This window comes from Carlito syrichta, unplaced genomic scaffold, assembly GCF_000164805.1.
Source record: "Carlito syrichta isolate Samal-C Ts95f unplaced genomic scaffold, Tarsius_syrichta-2.0.1 Scaffold309850, whole genome shotgun sequence".
NCBI lineage: Eukaryota > Metazoa > Chordata > Mammalia > Primates > Tarsiidae > Carlito > Carlito syrichta.
Window position 1 is genome coordinate 443,154 of NW_007253946.1, and position 26,342 is coordinate 469,495.

The following is a 26,342-nucleotide window of genomic DNA, read 5'->3' on the forward strand; positions in this document are numbered from 1 at the left end:
CCTCGGCCTCCCAAAGCGCTGGGATTACAGGCTGAGCCACCGAGCCCAGCCTGCTAGAATCTTAATGAGAATGTTTGCATCTGTGTTCATTAGGGATGTTGGCCTACAATTCTTTTTTGTTGGATCTTTACCCGGTTTAGGTATCAGTGTGATGTTAACTTTGTGAAATGATTTGGGGAGAATTCCATCTTTCTCAATTGCTTGGAATACTTTCAGTAGGATTGGTATCAGCTCCTCCTTGTACATTTTGTAGAATCCTGCTGGAAAGCTGTCTGGTCCAGGGCTTTTTTGGTAGGTAGTTTTCTTATGATGGAGTCAATTTCCTGCATTGTTATTCGTCTATTTAGTGCCTCATTGTCTTCCTGTTTCAACCTTGGGAGGTTGCGTGATTTTAGAAAGTCCTCCATTTTATTTAGGTTATCAGGTTTGTTTTCATACAATGTGCATGATAATCTCTGATAATCTTTTGTATCTCTTCAGGATCAGTTGTGATTTGATCTTTTGTATTTCTGATTGTACTTATTTGGGCTTTTTCTTTTTCTTAGTCATTCTAGTTAGGGGTCCACCAATCTTGTTAATTCTTTCAAAGAACCAACTTTTTGTTTTGTTGATTTTTTTTCTATGATATTTTTGTCTTCTGTGTCCCGTATTTGGGCTTTTATTTTGGTAATCTGGATTCTTCTGCTAAAGTTAGGGTTTTGTTGGTCTTGTCGTTACAGCTCCCTTAGGTGATTTGTTAGGCTGTTAACTTGTGATCATTCCATTTTCTTGATTTGTATTCGTAGAGATATAAATTAGCCTCTTAGAACTGTTTTCATGGCATCCCAGAGGTTTTAGTAAGATGTTTCTTCATTTTCATTTGTTTCCAGGAATCTTTTAATTTCTGTTTTGATTTTGGTGTTGACCCAGTAGTTGTTCAGCATCATGCTGGTTAGTGTCTTGTCTTTGTGGGTTTGGGGAAAATTTTGGAAATTTTGTTGGTGTTGATATTTATTTTTATTCCACTGTGGTCTGAGAAGGTGCATGGCAGTATTTCAACATTATGGAATTTGTTTATGCTTGATTTATAGTTGAGGAAGTGATTAATCTTGGAGTACTTTCCATGTGGTGGTGAGTAGAATATATATTCTGTGCTTGTTGGGTGGAATATTCTGTAGTATCTGTTAAGTCCATTTGGTCATGCGTCAAGTTGAGGTTCTGGACCTCTTTGTTGATTTTTGGCTCAATGGTCTATCTAGGGTTGTTAGTGGGGTATTTAAGTTTCCAGCTATAATAATGTTAGAGTCAATATCTTTTTTTAGTTTTCTTAGTAGTTGCTTTATAAATGCTGGTGCTCCTGTGTTGGGTGCATAGATGTTTAGGATGGATGTTTCTTGTTGATGGATTGAACCTTTTATCATTATATAGTGTCCTTTCGTATCTTTTAAAATTTTGGATAGCTTAAAGATTGTTTTGTCTGATATTACGATCATGACTCCTGCCTTGCTTTGTGACCCATTTGCCTGGAAACTCGTTTTCCATCCTCTAACTATGAGTCTGTGTGCATCCCTTGTGGTGAGATGAGTTTCCTGGATGCAGCAAATAATTGGGTCATTTTTTTTTTTTTTTTTTTTTTTTTTGCCCCGTTTGCCATTCTGTGTCTTTTCAGTGATGCATTTAGTCTATTCACATTCAGGCTGATTATTGAAATGTGATTGTTTATCTCCATCATGAGGTTCTTATAAAGTTTTTTCTTTGTTTTCTTTTAGCTTTGGGGTTGATGTGTGTTTTCAAGTTTGCTGTTGTGTTGTATTCTCTGTTGATTCTGTGTTCTGCTGTTCTTTTGAAAAGTGTGTAGTCATTCTTTTTTTTCTTTCTTCTATGCTTAATACCTTTTTAAGCATCTCCTGTAGAGCTGGCCTGGAAGCTGCATAATCTCTTAGGGATTGGATATCTGGGAAGGATTTTAATTCTCCATCACTGATGAAGCTGTGCTTGGCTAGGTAGGAAATTCTTGGTTGAAATTGTTTATCTTTGAGGACTTTGAATATTGGACTCCAGTTTCTTCTAGTTTGTAGTGTTTCTGCTGATAGGTCTGCGCTATTCTGATTGGCTATCTCTGGTATATAGTCTGATCTTTCTGTCTTGTTGCCTTTAGGATTTTTTTTGTGTGTGTGCCTACATTGTGTAGGTGAATTACTATGTGTCTCGGGGTTGGTCTTCTCATTTGATGTCTTGCAGGAGTTCTCTGTATCTCTTGTGTTTGGACGGTCACATCTCTAGTGAGATGGTGAAAGCTTTCTTGAATAACCTCCTGGGATACTTGCTCCAAGGTGTTCTCCATTTCCCTTTCTTCTTCTGGGATACCAGTCAGGCATAGGTTCGGCCTCTTGATATAATCACACATCTCTTGGAGGCTTTATTCTTTCTTTTTGAGTTTTCTTTCTATGTTTTTTACAGGTCAGGTTAATTCCATGTTCTGGTCTTCAAGTTCTGAGATTCTTTCTTCTGCTTGATTATTTCTTTCCATGCTTGTCATTTTATTATTTATTTCCTGGATGAAATTTTTTATGACAAAAATCTCTGTTACAAGTCTTTCAGTGTAGCCAGGCTCGGTGGCTCAGCGTGTAATCCCACGCCTTTGGGAGGCTGAGGTGAGTGGATTGCCTGACCCCGCGGGTTCGAGACCCGCCTGAGCAGTGAGACCTCATCTCTACAATAAATCAAAAAATCAGCCAGGTGTGGTAGCGCATGCCTGTAATTCGGCTACTTGGAAGGCTGAGGCGGAAGGATTGCCGGAGCCCAGCAGGTCGAGGCTGCGGTGGCCGGGAGCGGCCACTGCATTCCAGTCTGGGCGACAGAGTGAGACTCCAACTCAAAAAAACAAACAACAACAAAAAAAACCCAAGTCTTTCAGTGTTACATCTTGTCTTTCTTGAGTCATATTCACTCTTTCCATCCATTCCCTAATCCCTGTCATATTCTAGGGCCAGTCATTGGTGACTTCCATTGTTTGCTCTTTGATTTTTCAGGAGTTTTCTCTTTGTTACACTGGAAATTACCTGTGGTCTTCCATTGGGTTTTCCTCATTTGTGACAGATCTCTCTCTTTTCTCTTTAGTTCTGTTATTCAGTGGCAATGGGAGAGACTTTCACTTCTATTTGCTCAGTCCTCTGTTCTTCCTTGATGAGGACTTTGGATTTGTTCACTGATTTCCTTGGAGGTCTTCCTTGTCGTTTTCTGGCCACACCCTTTGTCCCACGGCTGAATCAGGGTAGGGGGTCAGGCGCCTGAGACTCAGCACTCATCCTGTCCTTCCAGAGTTTGTGCTTTCAGGATATTCCCTCTGGGTCATAATCAACCCCTGAGTAGTTGATCCACTGGTCACAGAAATTGGGTCTGTTGCTCTGTGGTAAGCAAGCTGGAGCACTATTCCATCCCGTTTTCAAGATGGTGGCAGGGTGTCTCTTTTGTCTTCTCCAGTGGAGCTCTACCTCTGATTCCCTCCACAGACCTTGCTGCCAGTGTTTGGCCAGGCACTGCAGTGCTGAGGCAGAGCCTGGAGCCAGCAGTGTCTCCTGCTGCAACAGTAAAGCATAGCCTTTTGTTGTTGTTGTTAGTCAGAGTCTCACTCTGCTACTCAGATTGAAGTGCAGTGACATGATCACGGGTACCACAGCCTCAGCCTGCTCTTCTCAGGTAATCCTTCCACCTCAGCCTCCTAAGTAGCTGAGACTATAAGTGTGCCACCACACCAGGCTAGTTTTTTTATTTATTGTAGAGATAAGGTCTTGCCATTTTGCCCAGACTGGTCTTGAACTCCTGGGATCAGGCAGCCCTCTTGCCTCAACCTCCTAAAGTGTGGGGATTACAGGCATGAGTCACTGTGCCCACCTGCCTTTCTAATTTTTAAATTGACATAAATACAGATCCTTGAAAACATTGTGCTTAGTTTTCAAATTACTCCTTCCTTGTATTAATTGATGCTCTCCCTGTTAATTAACCTTCTGCCAGGACACATGTTGCTAGAGCAGTTTCTTCAGTGTCACTGTTGAGATGCCTGTAGGTGTTGTACATAGCACAGGCATCGGCTCTCCTTGGGGCATGAAATCTGCCAGGCTTTGTGGTTGAAAATAAGCAAGGTTAGCACTAAGTAAAATAGTGAAATACATTTTTCTATCCCTAATGGGTTCTGTCCCTGGTGTTCTGTGCCTGGTGTTCCCTTTTAGAAAATGCTTCTTGGCTGGACATGGTGGCTCAAGCCTGTAATCCCAGCACTGTGGAAGGCCGAGGTGAGGGGATTACCTGAGCCCACGGGTTCGAGAACAGCCTGGGCAATTTGACGAGATCTCATCTCTACAATGAATCATCTCTACTTGGAAGGCTGAGGTGGAAGGATAGCCTGAGCCCAGCAAGTTGACACTAGGGTGGCCGTGAGTGTACCACTGCACTCCAGCCTGGGTGATGGAGTGAGACTCCAACTCAAAAAAAAAGAAGCCCCTTCTGCCCACCCATCCATCCAAGACTACAGCAGTGGCTCTCGGCTGGAGTCAGTTGTGCCCCTCCAGGGACAATTGGCATTGCCCGGAGATGTTTTTGGTTGTCACAGCTGAAGTGGGGCTCCTGGCATCTAGTTGGTAGCAGTCAGCAATGCTGCTCAATATTCTGTTGTGCACAGGCCAGCCTATGAGAATGAAGAGAATCCAGCCCCACTACTCTGCCTTAGATGATGTGTCCCCTGCCTTTACCTTCTCTCCCTTGGTCACTTTCTCCTTCTTTCTGCCACACAGACTTACTGCAAAAATAAATTATCAGTGCTAAGCCATTTAATGTGGCAAGGACCTTGCAAGCAACTTGCCCATCTCTAGTGTATGCCAGTATAGTATGGGTCCCTGTGATGTGTTTGGCTGAACTAGGACACAGTTCTCCACGAGACCACCCCCCTTCCCACACCCTCTGCAAGTTCAGGGAGTTCCCAGAATCACCCTCAGGTTGGATATTTATCTGGAAGGCGTCTCAGGGCTTCCTGAAGTCTACTGTACTCACAGTTTACTGCAAGGTGAGGGTATGGTTACCTTCCACCAAGGGAAGCGATGCCAGGGCATCTAGGAATGGTCCAAGCGTAGTGTTTGGTTGTGCTCTCCCTGTGAAAACAAGTGGCAGGCCCTTTTCCTGGCTGCCGTGTGTGACAGAACTCAAAGAATATTGCCAACCAGGGACTCCCAGCCGGGGCTTCCGGTGTCTAGGGTTTTTACTGGGGCTCAATCACATTAGTCTCCAACCCCTCCTGGAGGTTTCTGCTAACCCCTCCAGAAGTTCCTGTGTCCCAGAGTCTCCATGGTACTCACATTGTTAGAACTACAGTGGCCAAAGCCAAAGCAGACAGAGACACTCCTATAAGCAGAACATTCTGGGAGCATAACAATCACCTCTCAGTCGCCGGTGGCAAAGGGCAGAACTCTCTTTGGTAAAGTTAATTCTTTGCTACACATTCTCCAACTCATGTTAGGGTTGTGTTCATCATGGAATGGAACCTTGGCACTGCGTTCCTCTTGGCCAGCGATCAAACTGGAAGCTTCGTGAGAGGCAGACTGTCCTCATCGTTCTTTTCCTTGTCTGCTGGAGGCACTCCATAAGTCTTTGTTGAATAACTTAGTGAATCAGTGAACTCAATCTCTAGTTACTGGATTTCAGGCATCGGATAGCAGGCGGCAATTTGCCAGCCTGGCTTCTCTGAGATCCTGATTTTATGAATGAGGAGGCTGAAGCCTGGGCAAGCCAAGGTCTCACAGCTGGCTGTGACAAGGCTGGAGCTCGGGCTCTTGGTCCTCTTCTTAGTGTTTTCATCATGTCCTGCTTGTTCTATTAAATGAGAAAAAGGTTTTCATAGCAAAGGGCCTGGGTTCACTTAAGAGGGCTAACATCCTAGGGGGCTCCTAAGAAGCTTGCAGTCTTCAGAGGGAGAATTAAATGGACACAGTTTAATAAATGGATACTACAAAACATCGTGTATTAATTGTGAATTATTGTAAAGCAGAGTCTGAATTGCTATGGGGCCACGAAGATAGCCATTTACCAGTAGCTGGGACAGTCAGAAGAAGCTGCGTAGGAAATACTTCAGAGCTGAATATGAAAGGCATATAGGATTTGAGACTGACCTTGAGGTGTGAGAGGAAGGGCCTTGCAGGTGAGGGTGCAAGGTAACTTAGGGCAGAGGGCACGGGAGCCGCCCTGTGCCTGGCAGAATTCAAAATGGCAGCTGCAACCACTGGGGAGCAGAGACAAGAACAGTGGCCTCTTCCTCCACCTCATGGAAGAGCCACAGAGACCCACAGCTCTCTTCTCAGCTTTCTTTTTTTTATTTATTAATTTTTACTAATTTTTTATTTTGAAGATGGGTATATTCAAAGTTAGATATATAAATGTATGCAGGTGCCCTTGATGAGGTGTGCCTCCCCCCTCCCCTGACAGATTCCCACTGCTGCCAGCGTGCCTTCCCGGCTTTCTAAGACCTGGAGTCTGTAGAAAGCCAGAACACCTCCTTCAACAGGGCAGATAACAATGACTGAAGTTCACCCAACAGCTTTGTGTATTCACACTTGTATTCAGGCATCTGTTTTCCTACAAAATTAACATGTGAGCTGGGCTTGGTGGCTCAGCCTGTAATCCCAGCACTTTGGGAGGCTGAGGTGAGTGGATTGCCTGAGCCCGCGGGTTCGAGACCCGCCTGAGCAGCTTGGCGAGACCTCATCTCTAAAATAAATTAAAAAAAAAAAATTAGCCGGGTGTGGTAGCGCGTGCCTGTAGTTCCAGCTACTCGGAAGGCTGAGGCGGAAGGATCGCCGGAGCCCAGCAGGTCGAGGCTGCAGTGGCCAGCTGGGAGCGTGCCACTGCACTCCAGTCTGGGTGACAGAGTGAGACTCCAACTCAAAAAAAAAAAAAAAAAAAAAATTAACATGTGTATAAACTTCTTCCATACTTTTCCTCTAATAATAATTTTATTATGATTCAATTCAAAATTTTTTCTAATTTCTGTGGTGGTTTCCTCTTTGACCCATAGTTTATTTAGAAGTATATTTCATAATTTACAAACATGTTAAAATTTTAGTGTTTCTCTAAGATTACAGTACTCATTTTTAGCTTATTAAAGGCTCGTATAAATTATACCTATTTTAATTAAATTAATTTTACTTATTTAAATTATTTACTTATTTTAATTAGATTGACTTATTAAAGTCTAGTATATGTTTTACTATCTGTTAGAAATTGAAATTAGTTTTAGCTGTTTTTCAGTTCTAGAATTTCCGTGTATTCCTTTTTTATGGTGTACAGTTCTTTGCTGAAATTGTCAATCTTGCATTTTAGGTCGTTGAACATATTAATCATATTTACGTTAATGTCTATGTAGGATATTTCCATTATATGTATCCCTTCTGAGTTTCTCTCCATTATTTTTTTGTTCTTTTAGAAACAGGGTCACCTGTTGCCCGGTCCTAGCTCACTGCAGCCTTGAACTTCTGCGTTCAAGTGATCCTTCTGCCTCCGTCTCCTGAGTCGCTAGGAGTGTAGGCGTGAGCACCACACTTGGCTAATATTTTGATTTTTTTTCTAGAGATGGCGTCTCGCTGTGTTTCCCAGGCTAGTCTCGAACTCCTGGCCTTTAGCCATCCTCCCACAGTGCTGGTGTTATAGGCATGGACCACAGCTCCTATCCTCTTTCCCACCTCTTGTTTTTCTTGGCTTTTAGTTAGGTCGTCTTCTGTCCTGTATGTCTGGTTGTTGATTACTGAATGCCAGACCTTGTACATGAAAAGTTTTAGAGATAATTTATGGTACTCTATCTACGCTGTTCAGTATGAGGGTCACTAGCCACTTGTCACTATTTTCATTTAAATTATTTAAAATTAAAGTAAACAGTCTGTATCCCTGTTGCCCTGCCTGCTGTCAGCAGCCCTGTGTGGCCAGGAACTGTCTCACCAGAAAGGGCGTGTAGGCAGCCTGTGGGCAGCATAACCCTGAAGAGTCTGTGAGCCTTCGCCTGGGAAAACTTGCTTTCGCTTGGGGTCTGAGCAGCACTTAGGAGTGCAGTTGGGGCTGAAATGGTCCCAGATCAGACGTGAGCCCACACGAGAGCTGGCCTGCTTCTGTTTACCTTAAAGGCTTTGTGCAACCCTTTGAGATCGCAACCTGAAGCCTGGAGGATGCCAGGGTTCCCCGGGCAGGCCCCCGCTCCGGCTCACTCCCCTACACTGAGGCTCTTGTGGGCTGTGGGCTGCTGGCCATGCTGGGGATGCGGGTACTCCAAGAGCCCAGGCCCGCACAGCAGCCCCTCCAGCCCTGCCTTCCCTCCTTCATCTTGAAAGCCGGCAGCTCTTTCCTGTCTTGATGGTTCTCTCACGGATTCAAATTTAATTTTTTTGGTTGTTTTTTGTTTTGAGTCGGAGTCTCACTCTGTCGCCCAGACTGGAGCGCAGTGGCTGCTCCCGGCCGCCGCAGCCTTGACCTGCCGGGCTCCAGAGATCCTTTCACCTCTGCCTTCCAAGTAGCTGGAACTACAGGCGCGTGCTACCATGCCCGGCCAATTTTTTGATTTATTGTAGAGATTAGGTCTCACCAAGTTGCCCGGGCGGGTCTCGAACCCGCAGGCTCAGGCAGTCCACTTACCTCAGCCTCCCAAAGCAAAGGATTACAGGCTGACATGTGGCTAGTGACCCTCATACTGAATAGCGTAGATAGAGTACCATAAATTATCTCTAAAACTTTTCACACCTAGCCCGGCTAAATTTAATTTTTAAAAAATATTTTTGTCCCCATCTTTTTAAATTGTTCTTTGGAGGAAGGTTTTTAAAAGTAGCGTTCTACCATAGCCAGAGGCAGAACTCCCCCATGAGTGATATTTTTAATCAAAGGTTTTGAACCAATCTGCCTACTAACTAGCATGTGTAGTGTACTTTCATGTACCTGGTCCTGTTTAGTTCTAACTGTAGTTTTGTGATCAGTATACTTTGTATCCTTGTTTAACAGATGAGAAATTTAGGTTTAAAAAGATTAAATGGGCATAACTAGTCGGCGGAGAGTTGAGTTTCAAAACCCAGTTCTCAGACTCCAGTTCTTTGCCTGTTGTATGACCTCATGACTGGCAGTAACACGTCTGTAGTCAGTATTTAAAGCATGACTGATGCAAACATGAAGACACGTCTTTCTAATTGGCCCCTTGGATCATTCTGAAGTCCTCTTTTTCCTTTAAAATGAGTTCCAGAGTGAGTCTCCTCAAATACTTAAAATACCTGAGTGCCCTACTATTTCAGATCATTTAAAAGAAATCATTCTAAATATTATGGACATATTTCTTTATTGATGAGTCTATATTTTCCATGTTTTTTCAGTTTTCTTATATATAGCTGAATTTGCATCCTGTTAACAATGTTCTTTTTCCTCCCTAAGATAACTGCTAAAATACCAACCACGGCAGTTACTAGGCCCATAGCTACTGGATATGGGGTAGGTGTTTGCAAGCTGAAATATTAAGATGCTTTTCCTCATATGTAAGTGTACTTTAGACAGTTCTAAATAGCCTCGAATATCTTTCAGTTCGTGACTCATATATTTTCTAGTTTGGATAGTTGTGAACTTTACAAAAGTATACTTTGAATAGTCTGGTCTTTTGACTTGTAAATACATAAGGAAATATCTATGTTTTTCCATTTGTAAATGTGTTTGTTGATTGACTTCATTTTCTATATAATATAACCAAGTCTCCTGTATTTCATTCATATGTTTTATGTTATGTTAGATGTTATATAAATGTAATAGTGTTTATCACTGTAAAAAACTTATTAACTAAGAATACAATTTAAAGAAAGTGTTTCGGGGTGTATACTTGGGTCTTACATTAGAGACTTTTAGAAGAAAGATACTATGTGAAACTTCACAAAAGTAATAAACCTCCTAATCTTGTCCAAGCTACCTACGACTTGTATGTTTTAGTTTATGGGAAAGAATCAAGGAACGAGAAAAGAGAAAGAGTGAGGTGGAATAGGGTTTCCTAGTCCTTAGGATATAGAAGCTTCTTAGGATCAGTAGAAGGGTTCCATAACCTGGAAGTCCCAGCACTTGTATAAACATATGTTTAATGTATTTATGTATATGTAATCGACATCCCACACATGTAAAGTAGCCCCTGACGTGGGTAAGGGAAAGGCAGCCTCTGCGTATACAACTGTGTATCATGTGAGTTTGCTTCCATTCATCAGCCTGAGCACATGTTGCTCATGACTGATTTGTGGAGGTGGGTAGACTCGAGGACAACAGATCTTCCATGCCGGGCTGGGTACTTTGGCTCCATAGGCGCGGGTCTGTTGCCGCTGTCCAGCCCATACTGGTGATGCAGACGTGGCCTAGACCGTGTGCAGGGGGCGCGATGGCTCTGCTCCAGCAAAGCTTAATTACAGAAACCAAGGTCGAGGTCTGCTGTCTTCTGTAGAGCTTCACAGCTTGACCTGATAACCTCGAGTGGCGCAAGTTAAAGATGGTGGTGTACTTGCTGAGGTTGTGAAGACAAGGTGATGAAAGAACACTTCTACAGCTTGGCTTGTAAACATAAAGGTCAATGTCTTAGGAAATTCTTTTAACTTACTTTTCTGTTTGCCAGTCCAAGACGTCTCTGGCATCATCCATGGGAAGACCGATGACAGGGGCTGTTCAGGTAACTCTGTCGTATGGTTGTTCTCTTTGTGCTTTTCTTGTGACTTGGAATTTAGTACCAAAATTTTTTGTCCTTTATTGTGTTGTTTTTAAATGTTGAAGGAGATGTTGCTTATATAGTGACACCGATTCTTTACATTGTGTGCTAAAGGTTGGACTGTTCTAAATCTTCAGAGGCAAGGTCTTTGGGATTTATTTACTCAAGTGTCCAGTGAAATCCCACTAAGGAGTGACCCTAGAACAGTGGTTTGCTTATATGATGTCCTCTGGGACCTGTTTCCCCTGCTGCCATCTACAGCAGTGTCTGTGGTTTCTCCCAGAGGCCTGCAGGAGCTAACATCCTAGTTCGCTTTGCTTTTCAGATGGAGGTAAGCCAGCTAGACCAAGGAATCGAAGTTTATAGGGGAGGAGGAAGGAGAGGATAAGATCGATACATGAGGCAGTAGAAATAAGGAGTGATCAGATAGTGATAAAAGCAGATGGTGCTAAGAAAGCAACATTGAAAGTAGAGGCTGTAGTAAGGGATGTGTCATGTACAGAGCTGTAAGTAGGAAGTAGAGCTTATTTAAGAAAGCTTTTCAAATGATTCCTGTTCCTTGAAGGATGGAGTTGCTAGACCCATGACGGCGGTGAGAGCAGCTGGCTTCACCAGAGCAGCTTTAAGAGGTTTGTTCTCCTGTCTCTGCTAATAATCTCTTTCAGATCTTTTAATTTTTTTACTGTTCTGTGAGTATAAGTATGACTGCCATTTTCAATGATATCTAACATGCCATTGACTGTAAGTTGCACCATTATTTTAAGTACCATTAAAAAAGGAAAGGGGAGCCGGGCTCGGTGGCTCAGCCTGTAATCCCGCGCCTTTGGGAGGCTGAGGTGAGTGGATTGCCTGAGCCCGCGGATTCGAGACCCGCCTGGGCAGCAAGACCTCATCTCTACAATAAATCAAACAATCAGCCGGGCGTGGTAGCGCGCGCCTGTAATTCCGGCTACTCGGAAGGCTGAGGCGGAAGGATCGCCGGAGCCCAGCAGGTCAAGGCTGCGGTGGCCGGGAGTGGCCACTGCACTCCAGTCTGGGCGACAGAGTGAGACTCCAACTCAAAAAAGAAAAAAAAAAAAAAAAAGGAAAGGGGTGGTGAAAACCGTCTGCATCTCAGGTGGTTATTATACTGTTATGTCATTTGTCAGGATGCATTGACCTATACATTAAGATAGACTTGTTTTGTTTTATGTAAGTTAGAGCTCAGTTAAAAAATGAAAGGTGGAAACAGTATAATGATAAATGATAATTTAAAAGTAAAGTTATGATAACAATTAATGTTTGGTATACCAATAAGGAAAACTAAAACTCCAGTACCAGGTTATAAGTCACGTGATTGATAATTTATAGTTCCTAATATGTATCAATCACTGTTAGGGAGAGAGTAGGTGCCAAAAGAGTATCTTACTTTTGTTTTTATATTTGTTTTTACACATAAGTGTATTTACATAGCTTTATGTATGCTAAAAATCTTGCCAGTGTTCCAGTATATAAAATGTTTATATAGATGCAGTGTTGTTTCCATTTAATAAATAGGTAATATAAACCATTTAATAGGTAGGTAGATGAAATAACTTGTGCCAAATTTCCTACTGTCCTCAGTTTTGCTGAACTCTTGGCTTGTGTCTTAGGCTCTGCGTTTGACCCCCTTGGTCAGTCCAGGGGCCCTGCTCCTCCCTTGGAAGCCAAACCAGAAGACAGGTATGCAAGTCCTTCTGCTGCTGTTTGTTGTTGCTGCATACATTTTATTTTTATTTTCCAAATACATAATTCTGAAGTCTTTTAAAAGTTCGTGTCAGCATGATACATCACTCCTAGTTGTTGGAACTAAAAAACCAAGAAGAGTAGCCATGTATGTTTTGTGCAATCTTATTATATTATTATTTGATTTGAAGATATAGTCTAATTCTTGTCAGTGCCAATACTGATTCTCTTGAAGACCAAATGGTGTTATAAATGGTATAAGATATGTAAGAGATGCATATTTTGGAAGGATACATCAAAGAAAAAAATTAAGAAAATGCATAAGAAGTTAGTTTGTCATATTATTGAGACACTTATTTTTATAGAATTAACTTCACTTTGTACTAGTGGCTATCCATTCAGTTATATACATCTGCTGGTGTCCAAGTCCCTTGATATCTACATTTTAAAATAGTAAAAGAGGCTGATGTTGACTGTGCCCTTGCTGTGCATCAGCAGCAGCCCATATGCTCTCACTGTGAAGACGGAGCGATTGCCTTGTCATGAGTTCTTGGAGAGGGGACTGAAGCCCAGAGAGCTGAGCCTGTCAAGGCCCAGTGTGTCTAGTGACAGAGCTCATGCTGTTAGCTAGCGTTGCACTGTTTTATTTCTATATATGTTTTAAAATTGTAATTCTTAAACCCAGTATTTAGACTTTTGTGTACATCACATAATTTCCCTTTTTGACTGGCAAGGAAACTCTATGGAAAATCAGTTTATTTTGCATTCTAATTAATAGCAGCATGTTTGCTCATAAAAGCATGTTCTTTTATTTAAATATTATGTCATTTGGGATCTTTTGGACTGCTAACAACAGAAGGTGCATCAAAAAAGACACGCAATCAATAGGAACATTTATCATCTCACATAGTAGGAAGTCTGGAGGAAGGGTGGTTCTGGGGATGGTTCATTTAGCTGCTCAGTGGCATTATCCCTGGCCCAGCTTCTCTTGACTTCTGCTGGCTTTTCCCAAAAGCCTATGCATCGTCCTGATGCCAAGATGTGGTTGGTGAATCCAGAGGCAGGATGTCCCTCCCCTTGGTTGCCTTTGAAAAAACAAGAGTCTTTCTGCTCCAAGCAGATATGCCTTTGTCTCAGTGAGGGTCGCAGCCTGTTTCCTGGTGCCCTGACACTTGGCCGAGGGACGGGATCCCCGACAGGTTCAAAGTCCATGTGCAGAGGAGGCTCTGTGTGGGCAGGAGCCAGCAGCAGCCATGGCCTGCATCTTCCTGGCATTGGACAGGGACAGGGTAGCTATGTTGAGGTTCTCTTACAGAGTTTTCACTGTTAACATTTATGCTGGTATTTTAGGTTTAATAATGAATCTGTAAGCAGCATTTAAGATGTGTATTAGAGTGTTTCAGACAACTCAAAAATAGAATTCTGTGCTTCATGTCACCTTTATAAAACTGCCATCTGTTGTGCCCACTGCTCACTTAGGATTTTACAGATTTTTATAAACTAATAAAATGTGTGGTCTTAACACAGGAACAGAAAACCAAACACCACGTGTTCTCACTTGTAAGCAGGAGCTAAACTGAGGGTCTACAAAGGCATAGAGAATGGTATAATGGACACTGGAGATTGGGGCAAGGGGTGGAGGGATGGAAAATCACCCATCAGTGCACAGGTGGGGGTAGCAGGTATACTCAAAGTCCAGACTTCTTCACTCCTACACAATGCAGCCATGTCCCCAAAACAATGTGTACCCCTCAAAGCCATTGAAATGAAAAAAATGGTAGTTTTAGTACCGATTTCTCCAAAGAATATGATTTTATAGAGTCCATCTGTAGAGAAGCAAGAGAATTACTGGCTACTCCAGTATAGTTGTAGTAAAGTTTTAGTTAGGCATTGATGTACTTTCAGAGTATCATGAAATGCTGCTGGAAGAAAATGGTAGCAAAACAGCGGTAATGCTGCTTTAAAAGGTGACTGATTTGGGGATACTTGACTTGCTATTAATGGAACCAGAATGTTTAAATGTCTCACCTTGTTAGAAACGTTCTCTGTGTTCAGGGAGAGTGGTGCATGCCTGTGGTTTCTAGCTACTAGAGAGACTGAGGCAGGAGGGTCATGAGCCCAAGAGTTCAAGGCTGCGGTATGCTATGACTGCCCCTATAAATTGCCACCACATTCTAGTCTGGGCAACATAGTGGGACTTAGTCTCAAAAAAAAAAAAAAAATATATTATCTCCACAGTATCTTTCTGTTAGTAAATAATTTTTTATCTCTTTTATGAGGGCTTCATTTTTCCTTGCAAAAGTTTTCATTTGCCATAGAATCTGAAAGAAAGAAATCTGGTTCCTTCTTGAGGTGGTAATGTAATAATGTGGGTCCTAGAGGACCCTAGTTTGGGTAAATTCTGGGTTTATAACTTACTGGCTATGTGATCCTAGGTGTAACACTTAACTTTTTTTTTTCTTTTTTTTGAGTTGGAGTCTGACTCTGTCACCCAGGATGGAGTGCAGTGGTGTGCTCAAGAGCACTGCATCCTCGACCTGCTGGGCTCAGGTGATCCTTCTGCCTCAGCCTTCTAAGCAGCCAGAACCATAGGCACGTGCCACCAAGCCTAGCAAATTTTTTGTTTTATTGTAGAGACGAGGTCTTGCCAAGTTGCCCAGGCCGATCTTGAACCTCTGGACTCAGGCAAGCCTCTCAACTCAGCCTCCCAAAGTGCCAGGATGACAGGCGTGAGCCACCGCACCTAGCTAATACTTAACTTTGTAACTTCAGTTTCCCCACCAGTAAAATGGGAATATTTATAGTACTTCTGTCCAATATTATTAAATAAAATAGCTCAGTGTTAAATTACTCTTGTACTAAATAAATGGTATCTGTTTTTGCTTTTTAAACTATTACTACAAATAATTACATGATGTAATTATTAAAAACAGTAGTGACTTGCTCTTTAATACCTGTATACATTTGTCTTATCTGTGGCCTGTTGTTAAAAGTTTTAGTAGCACTTAATAGGCAATGTCTAAAGTAAATTAGATTTTAGCATAGATTATTAGTGGTTGAATGATTTAAATGACCCCTACTTTTTTTCCTTAATAGTCCAGAAGAAAAGATAAAGCAATTAGAGAGAGAAGTAAATGAGTTGGTAGAAGAAAGCTGTATTGCTAACAGTTGTGGAGACTTAAAATTGGTAAGTCCATGAAATCATAGATTCAAGATGATGATATGTGTAGGTGTCTGTATCTGTCTTTCTGCACACACACATATAGTGTAGATATGTATTTTGGTTTTACCATTGACTGGTTTTAATATAAGAAGCAATTATTTTGAGACCCGGCAATTGTAACTCTGCTTCATAAGTTCTGATGTCAGAGCATAAGTTCTGATGTCTGAGTTTGTCATTGTTGCCATTGGTCTTTTCAGCAGGGAAAGATTCCAGCATGCTGTTGACTTAGTTTTGCCACCTGGTGGACGACTGGATTAGATGCCAATATGCTGCCCAAAGGTGTTGCCACCGCAGGCCACGCCCACACCCAAAACGGAGGGCTGCTTTCTTAGTGAAGTCTCTCTGCCCTGAAGTAGTTTTTTTGAGTAAACTAAAAATAATAGTGTGCTTTTTGAGACTCCAACTCTGCTGTTTTAAATCCTGTCTTTAATTTGCCTTGCTCACATTACCTTTGTTGTCATGCCATATGCATGTAATTTCTGTGATTTAGTTACAGAGAGAGATGCCCAGTGTGAAAGGCTACTTTTATTGCTCTCAGAACTAGTGCTTGTTCTGTAGTTCTAAAAAAGCATAGTCCTGCAGGGAGTTTGTCTGTGGCTGGACTCAGGGGTCAGTGGAAGGCTCTTGACCTCTGAGTCGGGTGTGAGCTAAGCCAAGCGCCATTGTTATGTGGGCAGCAGTTACCCTTGGACTTGTCTGTATTTTGGGGTTTTTTTGTTTGTTTTGTTTTGTTTTGTTTTGTTTGAGTTGGAGTCTCACTCTGTCGCCCAGACTGGAGTGCAGTAGCATGCTCCCAGCCACCACGGCCTCAACCTGCTGGGCTCCAGCGATCCTTCCGCCTCAGCCTTCCAAGTAGCTGGAACTACAGGTGCTCACTACCATGCCCAGCTAATTTTTTGATTTATTGTAGAGATGAGGTCTGGCCAAGTTGCCCGGGGGGATCTCGAACCCACGGGCTCAGCCAACCCACTCACCTCAGCCTCCCTAAAGCGTGGGATTACAGGCTGAGCCACCGAGCCCGGCTTGTCTCTATTTTGAACATATCAGAAGTCACACAAAATCCATCTAAGTTCCTGCCACACAAGACCAAATTAAAATACCCAAAGATTCAGGAGTTGGGAGGAAAAAAGGGTAGGTAGGCATGGGCAGCCCTCAGGGTGCTGGAAGCTGTGTGATGAAGACACCGGGCTGGGACCAGTGTGCGCCATGTCTGATTCCTTATCTTTCCCCTTCGTTCCTAGAAAACCACAGACACTTCCCTGCTGGCGAGTGCCAGTGTGAACACATGCTCTCGGCTCATGATTTCAAGGGAAGTGTGTGGTGAGCACACTGAGGGCATCCTGGGGAGTTTGAGGTAGACAGCGAATTCAGCCAGGTGTCACGCTGATGCTCTTTAGGTGGTGAAAGGTGGTAGCGCTCATAGGAACTGATAGTCTCAATTTGATTTCAGGCCTTAGAGAGGGCAAAAGATGCAGGAAGGAAGGAGAGAGTCCTGGTGAGACAACGAGAGCAGGTCACAACTCCGGAAAATATCAACCTGGATTTAACTTACTCAGTAAGTATTGAAATGCCTGTGGAGTAAAGCTCCTTTGGATAGGATTTGTGGATTCCAGAGCCTTTTCTTTCTTGTTTACTTTTATTTTTTAGATCTTTTTGGTTCTGAGGTGCCTACAATTAGATTAATAATCATGAGACACTTGTCTTTGGTTTGTGCAAAGCACTCTTAATTAGTTTATTAATTAATTATTTCATTAGTTATTTAATATAGCCTTTGGGGCAGTGATTTTCATATTTATGCTCTACCCAGGGTGGTTATTTTGATGAAACTGTAATACAGCTTTTGGGACAGTGACTTTTAAGGACTTCAAACTAGGCAAAAGAGATAATATTCTATGAGGGCAGTGGGGGAAAAAGCAAATGTCTCTAGTTTATAGCAAAATTTCTTTAATTCTGAAAAGTCACTTCCTTAATGTTTACACTACTGTTTAAAAGGGTCTATTTTCAGTGGGTAGAACCTTCATATACTAAACAGATGAACAAAAAGAGCATTAGAAACTTTAAAATGTTAGATGTTTACTGTTTACAGCTAATATCATAAAATTCCATGAAATCTTTCTGGGATAATTTATGATGATTGTTTTTTACCTCTGGGAACATAATTTATTATAAGTCAGTGACTTAAATTGCATTAATAACATAGTATATAGAGCTCTTACTGTACAAATTCTTTTCTGCTAGACTTTAAGTTTTAAGATATTTTCACACGGTATTTAATTTATAATTTACAAAGAGAATTTAGTCCACTATCTTACTTATTTCTTCTATCACCAGCAGTATTAATGATACATATTTATTTTTCATAGGTCTTCCAGAGATTAATAGATGGTAAATGCCACTAAGTTAAATAGAATGCACAGAAAGTTAAGGTGAAGCTTAGAGGACAGTCTCCCTGTCTTAATGTTCCCATTTATTTGAATTGCAAGATATTTCTTTTGTTTACCTAATTTCCTGATTGATTGGGCATCTTGATATTAGCAGCTATGTTATAGGACTTTAATCTTTGCCAAGATTGTAGGTAAAAGGAGCCTACAATGGCCATTATGTGTCTTTTCTGTAATATTTTCCTTCCTAGGTTCTTTTCAACCTGGCTAGTCAGTATTCAGCTAATGAAATGTATACTGAAGCACTTAACACATATCAAGTCATAGTGAAAAATAAGATGTTTAGCAATGCAGGTAAGTGTGTATAATCAGTTTTTCCAATAGGTATTGTTTTGTAGTGTTAATTTACATCTCCTCATTTTATAGTTCGTTAAAGTAAATAATCTGTGCTCTAAACACATTTGTATTTAACGAAAGGTATGTCCTGCTTAAAGATACTATTTATAATGAAATTCATACAAGTGGAGAAATATAGTTGGGATGAGTATACTGCTGAAAAGTGAACAGAAGTTCTGTTACCGCAAGTAGAGTGAGCTATAGCTACCCCATGGAACATGCTCTCCCTGATATGCATTTATCCCCAGGAGACTACAGTTGATATTTAGCATTTATGCTGTGTAACTTTTTGGTAGCAGTATTCATGTTATTAGAATATCATTTCCTTTAATGTGTATTGAAATGTGTGTGGATTATTGAGTCTAATTTTTAAATGTCATATTTTTTGTCTCATGTTTTTCTTAGAAAAATACACCTCTGTTTTATAATGTAAATCAGTTGTTTTCCAGCTGTAGTTTTAGGAATCTAAGTTCCATTTTTTCATAGAGAAATAGCATAGCTGTTTTAAAGTAGAATATTAGTTTGAAAATAGAATAGCTGTTTTAAAGTAGAATTTTAGGTAGCATGTCAAGTGTCATAACTTGATAAAATTTTCAGAGAATATGAATTGAAGTCATCTAAAATATAGAAAAAATGAAAACATGATACATTCATGATTTTTTTTTTTTAATTAGGAATATTGAAAGTGAATATGGGAAATATTTACTTAAAGCAAAGAAATTACTCCAAAGCCATTAAATTCTACCGAATGGCATTAGATCAAGTTCCAAGTGTGCATAAAGACATGAGGTAAGTTTATAACACAATAACTGTAAAATTTAAGTGTTGTTTTCTGGAAGCAAGGTAACTCTTCTAATCCATCTTCAGTGGGTTGAACATTTTGAAGTGTTTATAGAGGAGAGATATTAGGTTTATGTTCTTTGAGTAGTATTGTGATCTCTTCCCTTTTTGCTGCTTGCACACATTTCTATAATGACAAGCTAAAGCTTAAAGGCATTGAGGTAATTGACCAATAGAGGAATTGATCCTGCAGGCCCTCAGTTCCATGACACAACCTTGTGCTGACACAGAACCCTAGTAACAGACCTCCAAAGCACATCAGACTGGAATGCAAGGCTGCAGATGGAGATCCTTTGCATTCTTGCTGTATCTTGAGAGCGAAATAGTGAGAGGAGGGGATTACTTATGAATCTTAGAAGGAGGAAGTTGGGATGTTCTCTATGCTTACAATATATAGGAGCAGAATCAGTTACCTTAAGTTCTAGTTATCACCAAGGGGACAAAGGAGGTTTCCAGGGTATTCCCTGGTAACAGTTTCCCCTACAGACAGCACAGTTTCTCTCTGAGAGCTAATTTATACCACCTTTCATGGCATTTGTTTTTTAATTTTACATGATATCTTATCATCAGACAATATTATCTAGCTTATAGAACACAGTGCCCTTGAGGTACTCTTAATCCAGGTGAGGCCAAGCATTTTAGCATTTTATAAAGAGATATTGATATTAGGTAGCATGTATTAAACACACAATAATCAATAATTGAGACAGTGGATGCTGTAAGGGTTCAGCCAAGGGAATCGTAATATAAAACAGGAATGGTCAAGAAAGGCTATGTGAAGGAAGAGTGCTGGAAATAGTCTACTTAAGTGGAGAGGAGAGACGTGCTACTATCAAGGGAAACTAGCATGTCATGATCTGGTCAGAGAATGATGAATACACTGGTTTAGCTGAGATAAAGGGATTCTGTTGAGGAGTGGTTAGAAACACAGTGGGATCACACCCACTGGTGTGCTCTAAGCAAAAAGATAGACAGTTGGAAACTTCATTCACTGGAGATATGAAATAGAACAGCTGCTTTGGAAAACAATTAGGCAGTTTCTTAGAACACAAATTTACCTTATGCTCAACCATTCCACTTTTGAGTACATACCAAAGAAAAATGAAAACATGTTGCCACAAAGGGTTGTACAGGAATGTTCAAAATAGAATTACTCATAATAGCCAAAAAGTGGAAACAACCCCAGTATCTGTCAGATAGGCAATGTATTAATAAAGTATGGTATCTATCCATACTGTGGAATGTTATTTGGCAAAAAAAAAAGTCGGGGGTGGAATGAAGCACTGATACATGCTGCAGTATGGAGGAACCTCAAGGCGATTTTGCTAAGAAAAAGAGATGAGACAAAATCTCACAAATTGTGTGATGCCACCTGTATGCAGTGTCTAGAAACGATGGTGATAAATAGATGAGTGACTGCCTCGGGCTGGAGGCAAGAAGGGGAGTGACAGCCGGGCTCGGTGGCTCAGCCTGTAATCCCGCGCCTTTGGGAGGCCGAGGTGAGTGGATTGCCTGAGCCTGCGGATTCGAGACCTGCCTGGGCAGGCGAGACCTCATCTCTACAATAAAATCAAAAAATTAGCCAGGTGTGGTAGCGTGCGCCTGTAGTTCCGGCTACTCGGAAGGCTGAGGCGGAAGGATCGCCGGAACCCAGCAGGTCAAGGCTGTGGTGGCCGGGAGCGGCCACCGCACTCCAGTCTGGGTGACAGAGTGAGACTCCAACTCAAAAAAAAAAAAAAAGGGGAGTGACTGTTGATGGGCACAGGTTTCCTTTTTAGGGTGATGGTAATGACTTAAAATAAGGATGTAATTACAGTTCCACAACTGTGTAGATACAGCAGTAATTTTTGAATCATCAACCTAAAAACACATGACTGTTATGGTATGTATATAAGCCCTTATCAGTAAAGCTTTAGCAAAACAAAAAGGAAGTACAGTGAGAAGGGAAAAACTGCATATGTGGAATGACTTGAATGCCATACTGAAGAGTTTGGAATTTTAAAGCTAATCCATGTTCTTTGTTTTTTAGGATTAAAATAATGCAGAATATTGGCATTACATTTATCCAGGCTGGCCAGTATTCAGATGCCATTAACTCATTCGAGCACATAATGAGCATGGCACCGAATCTGAAGGCAGGCTACAACCTGACCATCTGTTACTTTGCCGTTGGAGACCGAGAAAAGATGAAGAAGGCATTCCAGAAACTGCTTGCTGTTCCGTTGGAAATCGATGAGGATGATAAATACATTTCACCAAGCGTGAGTATGAAAAGACAGTTCTGCAGCCACCACCAGTTGTCTGTGCTTTTCTGTCTTCAGATTAGGGAGTTGGAGTAGATGATGTCCTAGGTTTTTCCCAGGCCTATCAGTGTGTTTTATGATTGCTATATTTCATTTGTTTGTTTAAGTTAGCTTCAGAATTAGGAATTCTGTATTGAAATGGGATAGAGATTATGGTTAAAACAGACTGCACAATTTTAGTTTTAAAAAAGTAGAATCTAGCTACTCGGAAGGCTGAGGCGGAAGGATTGCCAGAGCCCAGTTGGTCGAGGCTGCGGTGGCTGGGAATGGCCACTGCACTCCAGTCTGAGCGACAGAGTGAGACTCCAGCTCAAAAAAAACCCAAAACAAACAAACAAACAAAAGTAGAATCTTTTTAAAAATAAAATTCCCTGTCATTCATTAAGGGTAATATCTTGACTAAGGAATCCTCAAATTATGTTTTGCTCTCTTAAGCATTATTGTTGAGCAGAAGGAACCACAGTCATCTGTACTAAATATACCAAGAGTGAAATAGAGGCATTCCTGATCCTTATTCATGGAGTGGAATATAATGCAGCTATCGTGTCTTATTTTCAGAGACCCAGGGAGATGTTATTTAATGGTACATGAAAAATATAGATAGACACCTATACGTGAACACAAACTGGAAGACTTTACACCAAAATAGAAGCAGTAGTTTCTGAACCATGAGATGGTTTTTCTTCCCAATGGGTTTAAATTATTTTCCAGATTTTTACACATAAAATATTGATATACTGTATTATCTTATATTAAGTAAAGCCATATGAAATTACCTCTATTTATAGATAAAAATAGTGTATTTTCATTCTAATGGCATTGAGCTCCATAGAGTTTCTTAATGGATTATCAGGGTGCTGCAGTACAGTGGCTGGAGAGTGTGGGCTCTTACGCCAGAGGCCCGGCCCCTGCTTCAGCTCTCCTCTCCTTGCACCTCTGTTTCTTTATGTCTGAGATAGGACCAACTAAAATAGCCTGCCTTGTAGGGTTGTGAGGATTAAGGGAGGGAATGGGTGAGAAGTGCTTAAAACAATACCCAGAACAGAGTTAAATGCTGGATAAATGTTAATTATTACATTTTTTTTTTATATTGAGAAAAAGTAATACATGTTGTAAAAAATCACCAGTGTTCTTAATGGGGAGTAGAGATCTAGATAATACTAAGCAGTTGATAATCATTAAAGCATTTATATTTGAGTTTAGAATTATAGTGTCACATATTTGTACTAGCAACCAGAGCTTTGTATACTTGGTACTAATCTTTCCAGCCTGACCCTTTTATTAGCTTCTTAGAACCTAGGATAGTTCAGTGAAGAATGTGGTCAGTAATCGGGAAAATAAAAAAAGTTCTCCTTTACATAAGAGAAAATAATTGAGAAGGATTAATTTACTCTCCATTTTATAAAACCTAGTTAGTGGAGAAGTTGACTTGAAATTCAAGTGTCTACTTCTGAATTATTCTTTTTTTTTTCAATTTTATATTACCAGGATGATCCTTATACTAACTTAGTGACTGAAGCTATAAAGAATGATCATCTCAGGCAAATGGAACGTGAAAGGTGATATTTTGGGCACTTACTATTTAAAACTTAATAATGTTGTGTTAATGCTTATGAGGGGGTTGAGTGTGTGTCTGTGTATTTCTCAAGTGGTGCCATCGTGTGACCATTTCTGTGCTTTACTGGGTTCTCTTCCTTCCTCCAAGACGATCTCAGGACTCATGTTGATCCCAGTTATTCTTACTCACTCATTTTGTAGCTCGTTTCCCTCTGCCTTTGCTGCAATATTGGAACTTTGCTTATCTGACTTTTATTTCAAAAATTATGTCTTTGTGTATTTTTGTCCTGCCTCCCAATTAAATATAAACTCTGAGAGACGAAATTCTATTTACTTTCTCGAATATGGTATCATAGCCTGTTTCTGCCCACAACACTCTGACACCAAGTGTGTGGTTTTCACCCGACAACCAGTCATCCAACTCTCTGGACACCGAGGGCTCAGTGCCACAAGACTGCCCTGCCCCCACTACAGACATCAGTCATAAATCTGGGGCCCCATGCTTCTGACTGACCTGCTATGAATCAAAGTTCCAACCACCCCCTCCTCAGGTTCACAGAACTCAGGAAAACACTGCACTTACATTCACCACTCTGTTATGAAGGATGCCATTCAGAAACAACCGAGTGGAAGAGGCGCACAGGGCAAGGTGTGTGGGGAGAGGCCTCTTGGGCACACCACCCTCCCCATGCCCCATGTGTTCTCCAACCCAGAGCCTTGCACCCTACTCTTCAGGGTTTTATGGAGGTTTCATGATGGAGACATGATTGGCGATGTCACGGGCCATTGGTGATTGAGCTCACTACAGCTCTCCCCCTCTCTGGAGGCCGAGGGGTGAGGCTGAAAGTTCACCCCAAAGAAAGCCAAGTAGGGAGCCAGGACTTGAATCTCTTCAGGAGGTCCTGTTCCTCTGGTATCAGCAGGTGACCCATGGGAAGCCTGGGTTGTGTCAGGGTCCTGACAGAGGAGGCTTCGTGAAGAGTCAGGACTTGAACTGTCGCCCAGTAGTAATTAAAAATCCCCCACTGTGGTCTCAGCAGAGTCCCCGCTGTGGTCTCAACAGAGTTCCCACCATGGTTTCAACAGAGCCCCCCACTGTGGTCTTAGCAGACCTACCCCCCCCACCATGGTCTTAGTAGGACCATGTGAGAAGCAGGATCTTCCTCCCTGACCAGCAGAAACCAGGACCCCCTGCCTGCTTTGGGTATCCAAGGAGGCCATGTGGGAAGGCTGGAGTTCCTTCCACCTTCACCAGGCAGTGATAAGGTGTTGTGTCTTCTGCCCCTGCTTGGATGGTATCCACAAAGCTAGGTAAAACAGAAGATTTGAGTAAAATTCAGGGTCTTGTAATTCAGATGTGTCCACATATTCATCAAGAACCATTTGTCATACTAAAATCAGAAAGATCCCAAACTGGATGAACAGAACAATCAATATATGCCAACATCGAGGTGACAAAGATGTTAAGATTACCTAATGGGTTTTAGAGCAGCCATGCTAAGGAAGTATTGACAGGCAATTACAAACATGTGAAATACACGAGAAAATAGAAAGCCTCAGGAAAGGAACAGAGTCACAGAACTAAATGGAAGACATCAGGAAGAACCAGATGGAAAGATGCAGTAACCAAAATCAGCTCAGGGATGGACTCAGTGGTGGAATGGAGGGGACAGAGCGATGGGCCAGGGAGCTAGAGGGCGAGAGGTGGGTGTTACCCAATCTGAACCACTGAGACGAAGTGGACAAAAACCCAGAAGTGAACAGAGCCCAGGACCTGTGGGACCATATCAAGCCATCTCACATTTGTATCTATAGAGCTTAGGAAGTAGAGGAGAAAGACCATGGGACTGAGGAAGTAATGACTGAAAGCTTCCCAAGTCTGGCAAGAAGAATAAACTTACAAATCAAGAAGTTGAGTGAACCCCAAAAAAAGATGAGCCCAAAGAAATCCATGTCAAGGTCTGTCCTGATTAAACTCTGAAAATTAAGGACAAAGAGAAAGTCTTGAAAGGAACCAGAGAAAAACACCGCCTTACAAGGAAAAAGTCATTAGAATGAGAGTGGAAAAGTCTTAAATCAACAATCTAAGCTCCCAGCTCAGGAACCTGGAAAAAGAAGAGCAAAGTCAACCTAAAGGAAGTAGAAGGCAAGAAATCATCAAAAGAAGAATAGGATGCGTTGGTATTGAAAACAGAGAATAGAAAAAAATCATCACAGGACAGGTGCCAATGAAAAAGGAAAAAAACTTTTTAAAATTCAGTTGACATAGAGCTATTTCTTTGAAAAGATTAATAAAATTGACAGACTTCTGGCAAGACCAACAAAGTAAAAAGAGAAGATACAAATTATCAGTGTTGGAAACAAAATGAGCTCTCACTGCAGATCTCACAGGCTTCAGAAGGACGCTGAAGGGACACTGCAGACAGCGCCCCATGCACAAACTTGACAACTTACATGAAATGGACACTTTCATAAAAAACATAAACTACCACTCCTCCATATAAAATAGATCACTGGACTAGCTCTATAAGCCTTAAGGAAATTGAATTTATAATTTTAAAACTCCTTAAAAATAAATTAATCTCCAAGCACAGACATATTGGAAAGAAACAAGTGAAATCGTTTGTTTGCAGATGACGTCATCTTATATATAGAAAGTCTTAAGGAATCTACTAAAAAAAAAACTATTAGGATTAGTAAATGTGTTCACCAAGATTGTGAAAAAAGTCAATGTACAAAAATCAGTGGTGTTGTATAGAGATACACAAATTGCTTCTAGGCTTTTTGACTGAGATCAAGTATGTTATCTCTATGATATATCCCCCCCTCTAAGAACAGTCTATTAAAGAGATTTTGGAGCAGGGGGATGGAATAGGAGCTTGCTCCATCCACTCTATGCACTGACTGGTACTGCAGTATCCCAGGAACAGACTACACCACTGATGAATTAACCAGAAAAAGAAATCAATAGATACATTTACAACAGCACAAGAATTACTAAGAATAAATTTAATGAAAAATGCAAAACTTAGTTAAACTCTGAAAACTATAAAACATTGTTGAAAGAGTATAAAGAGGTCGGGCTCGGTGGCTCAACCTGTAATCCCGCGCCTTTGGGAGGCTGAGGTGAGTGGATTGCCTGAGCCCGCGGGTTCGAGACCCCCCTGGGCAGGCAAGACCTCATCTCTACAATAAATCAAAAAAAAAATTAGCCAGGC

The 26,342-nt window shown here is 41.3% G+C and overlaps 1 protein-coding gene across 2 annotated transcripts in view; it reads left to right on the plus strand.

Moving 5' to 3' along the window:
• IFT88 (intraflagellar transport 88) overlaps positions 1-26,342 on the plus strand; it is a 96,769-nt gene that overhangs the window by 6,427 nt on the left and 64,000 nt on the right. The window contains exons 3-12 of one of the 2 annotated variants that reach the window (XM_008067985.1): positions 9,424-9,480; positions 10,631-10,684; positions 11,286-11,349; positions 12,352-12,421; positions 15,521-15,611; positions 17,098-17,202; positions 18,280-18,382; positions 19,099-19,213; positions 21,294-21,525; positions 23,056-23,126. In XM_008067985.1, coding sequence (XP_008066176.1) covers positions 9,424-9,480; positions 10,631-10,684; positions 11,286-11,349; positions 12,352-12,421; positions 15,521-15,611; positions 17,098-17,202; positions 18,280-18,382; positions 19,099-19,213; positions 21,294-21,525; positions 23,056-23,126 — 962 coding nt within the window. The remainder of the gene's footprint in view (positions 1-9,423; positions 9,481-10,630; positions 10,685-11,285; positions 11,350-12,351; positions 12,422-15,520; positions 15,612-17,097; positions 17,203-18,279; positions 18,383-19,098; positions 19,214-21,293; positions 21,526-23,055; positions 23,127-26,342) is intronic. The other variant, XM_008067984.2, reaches the window with a different exon arrangement.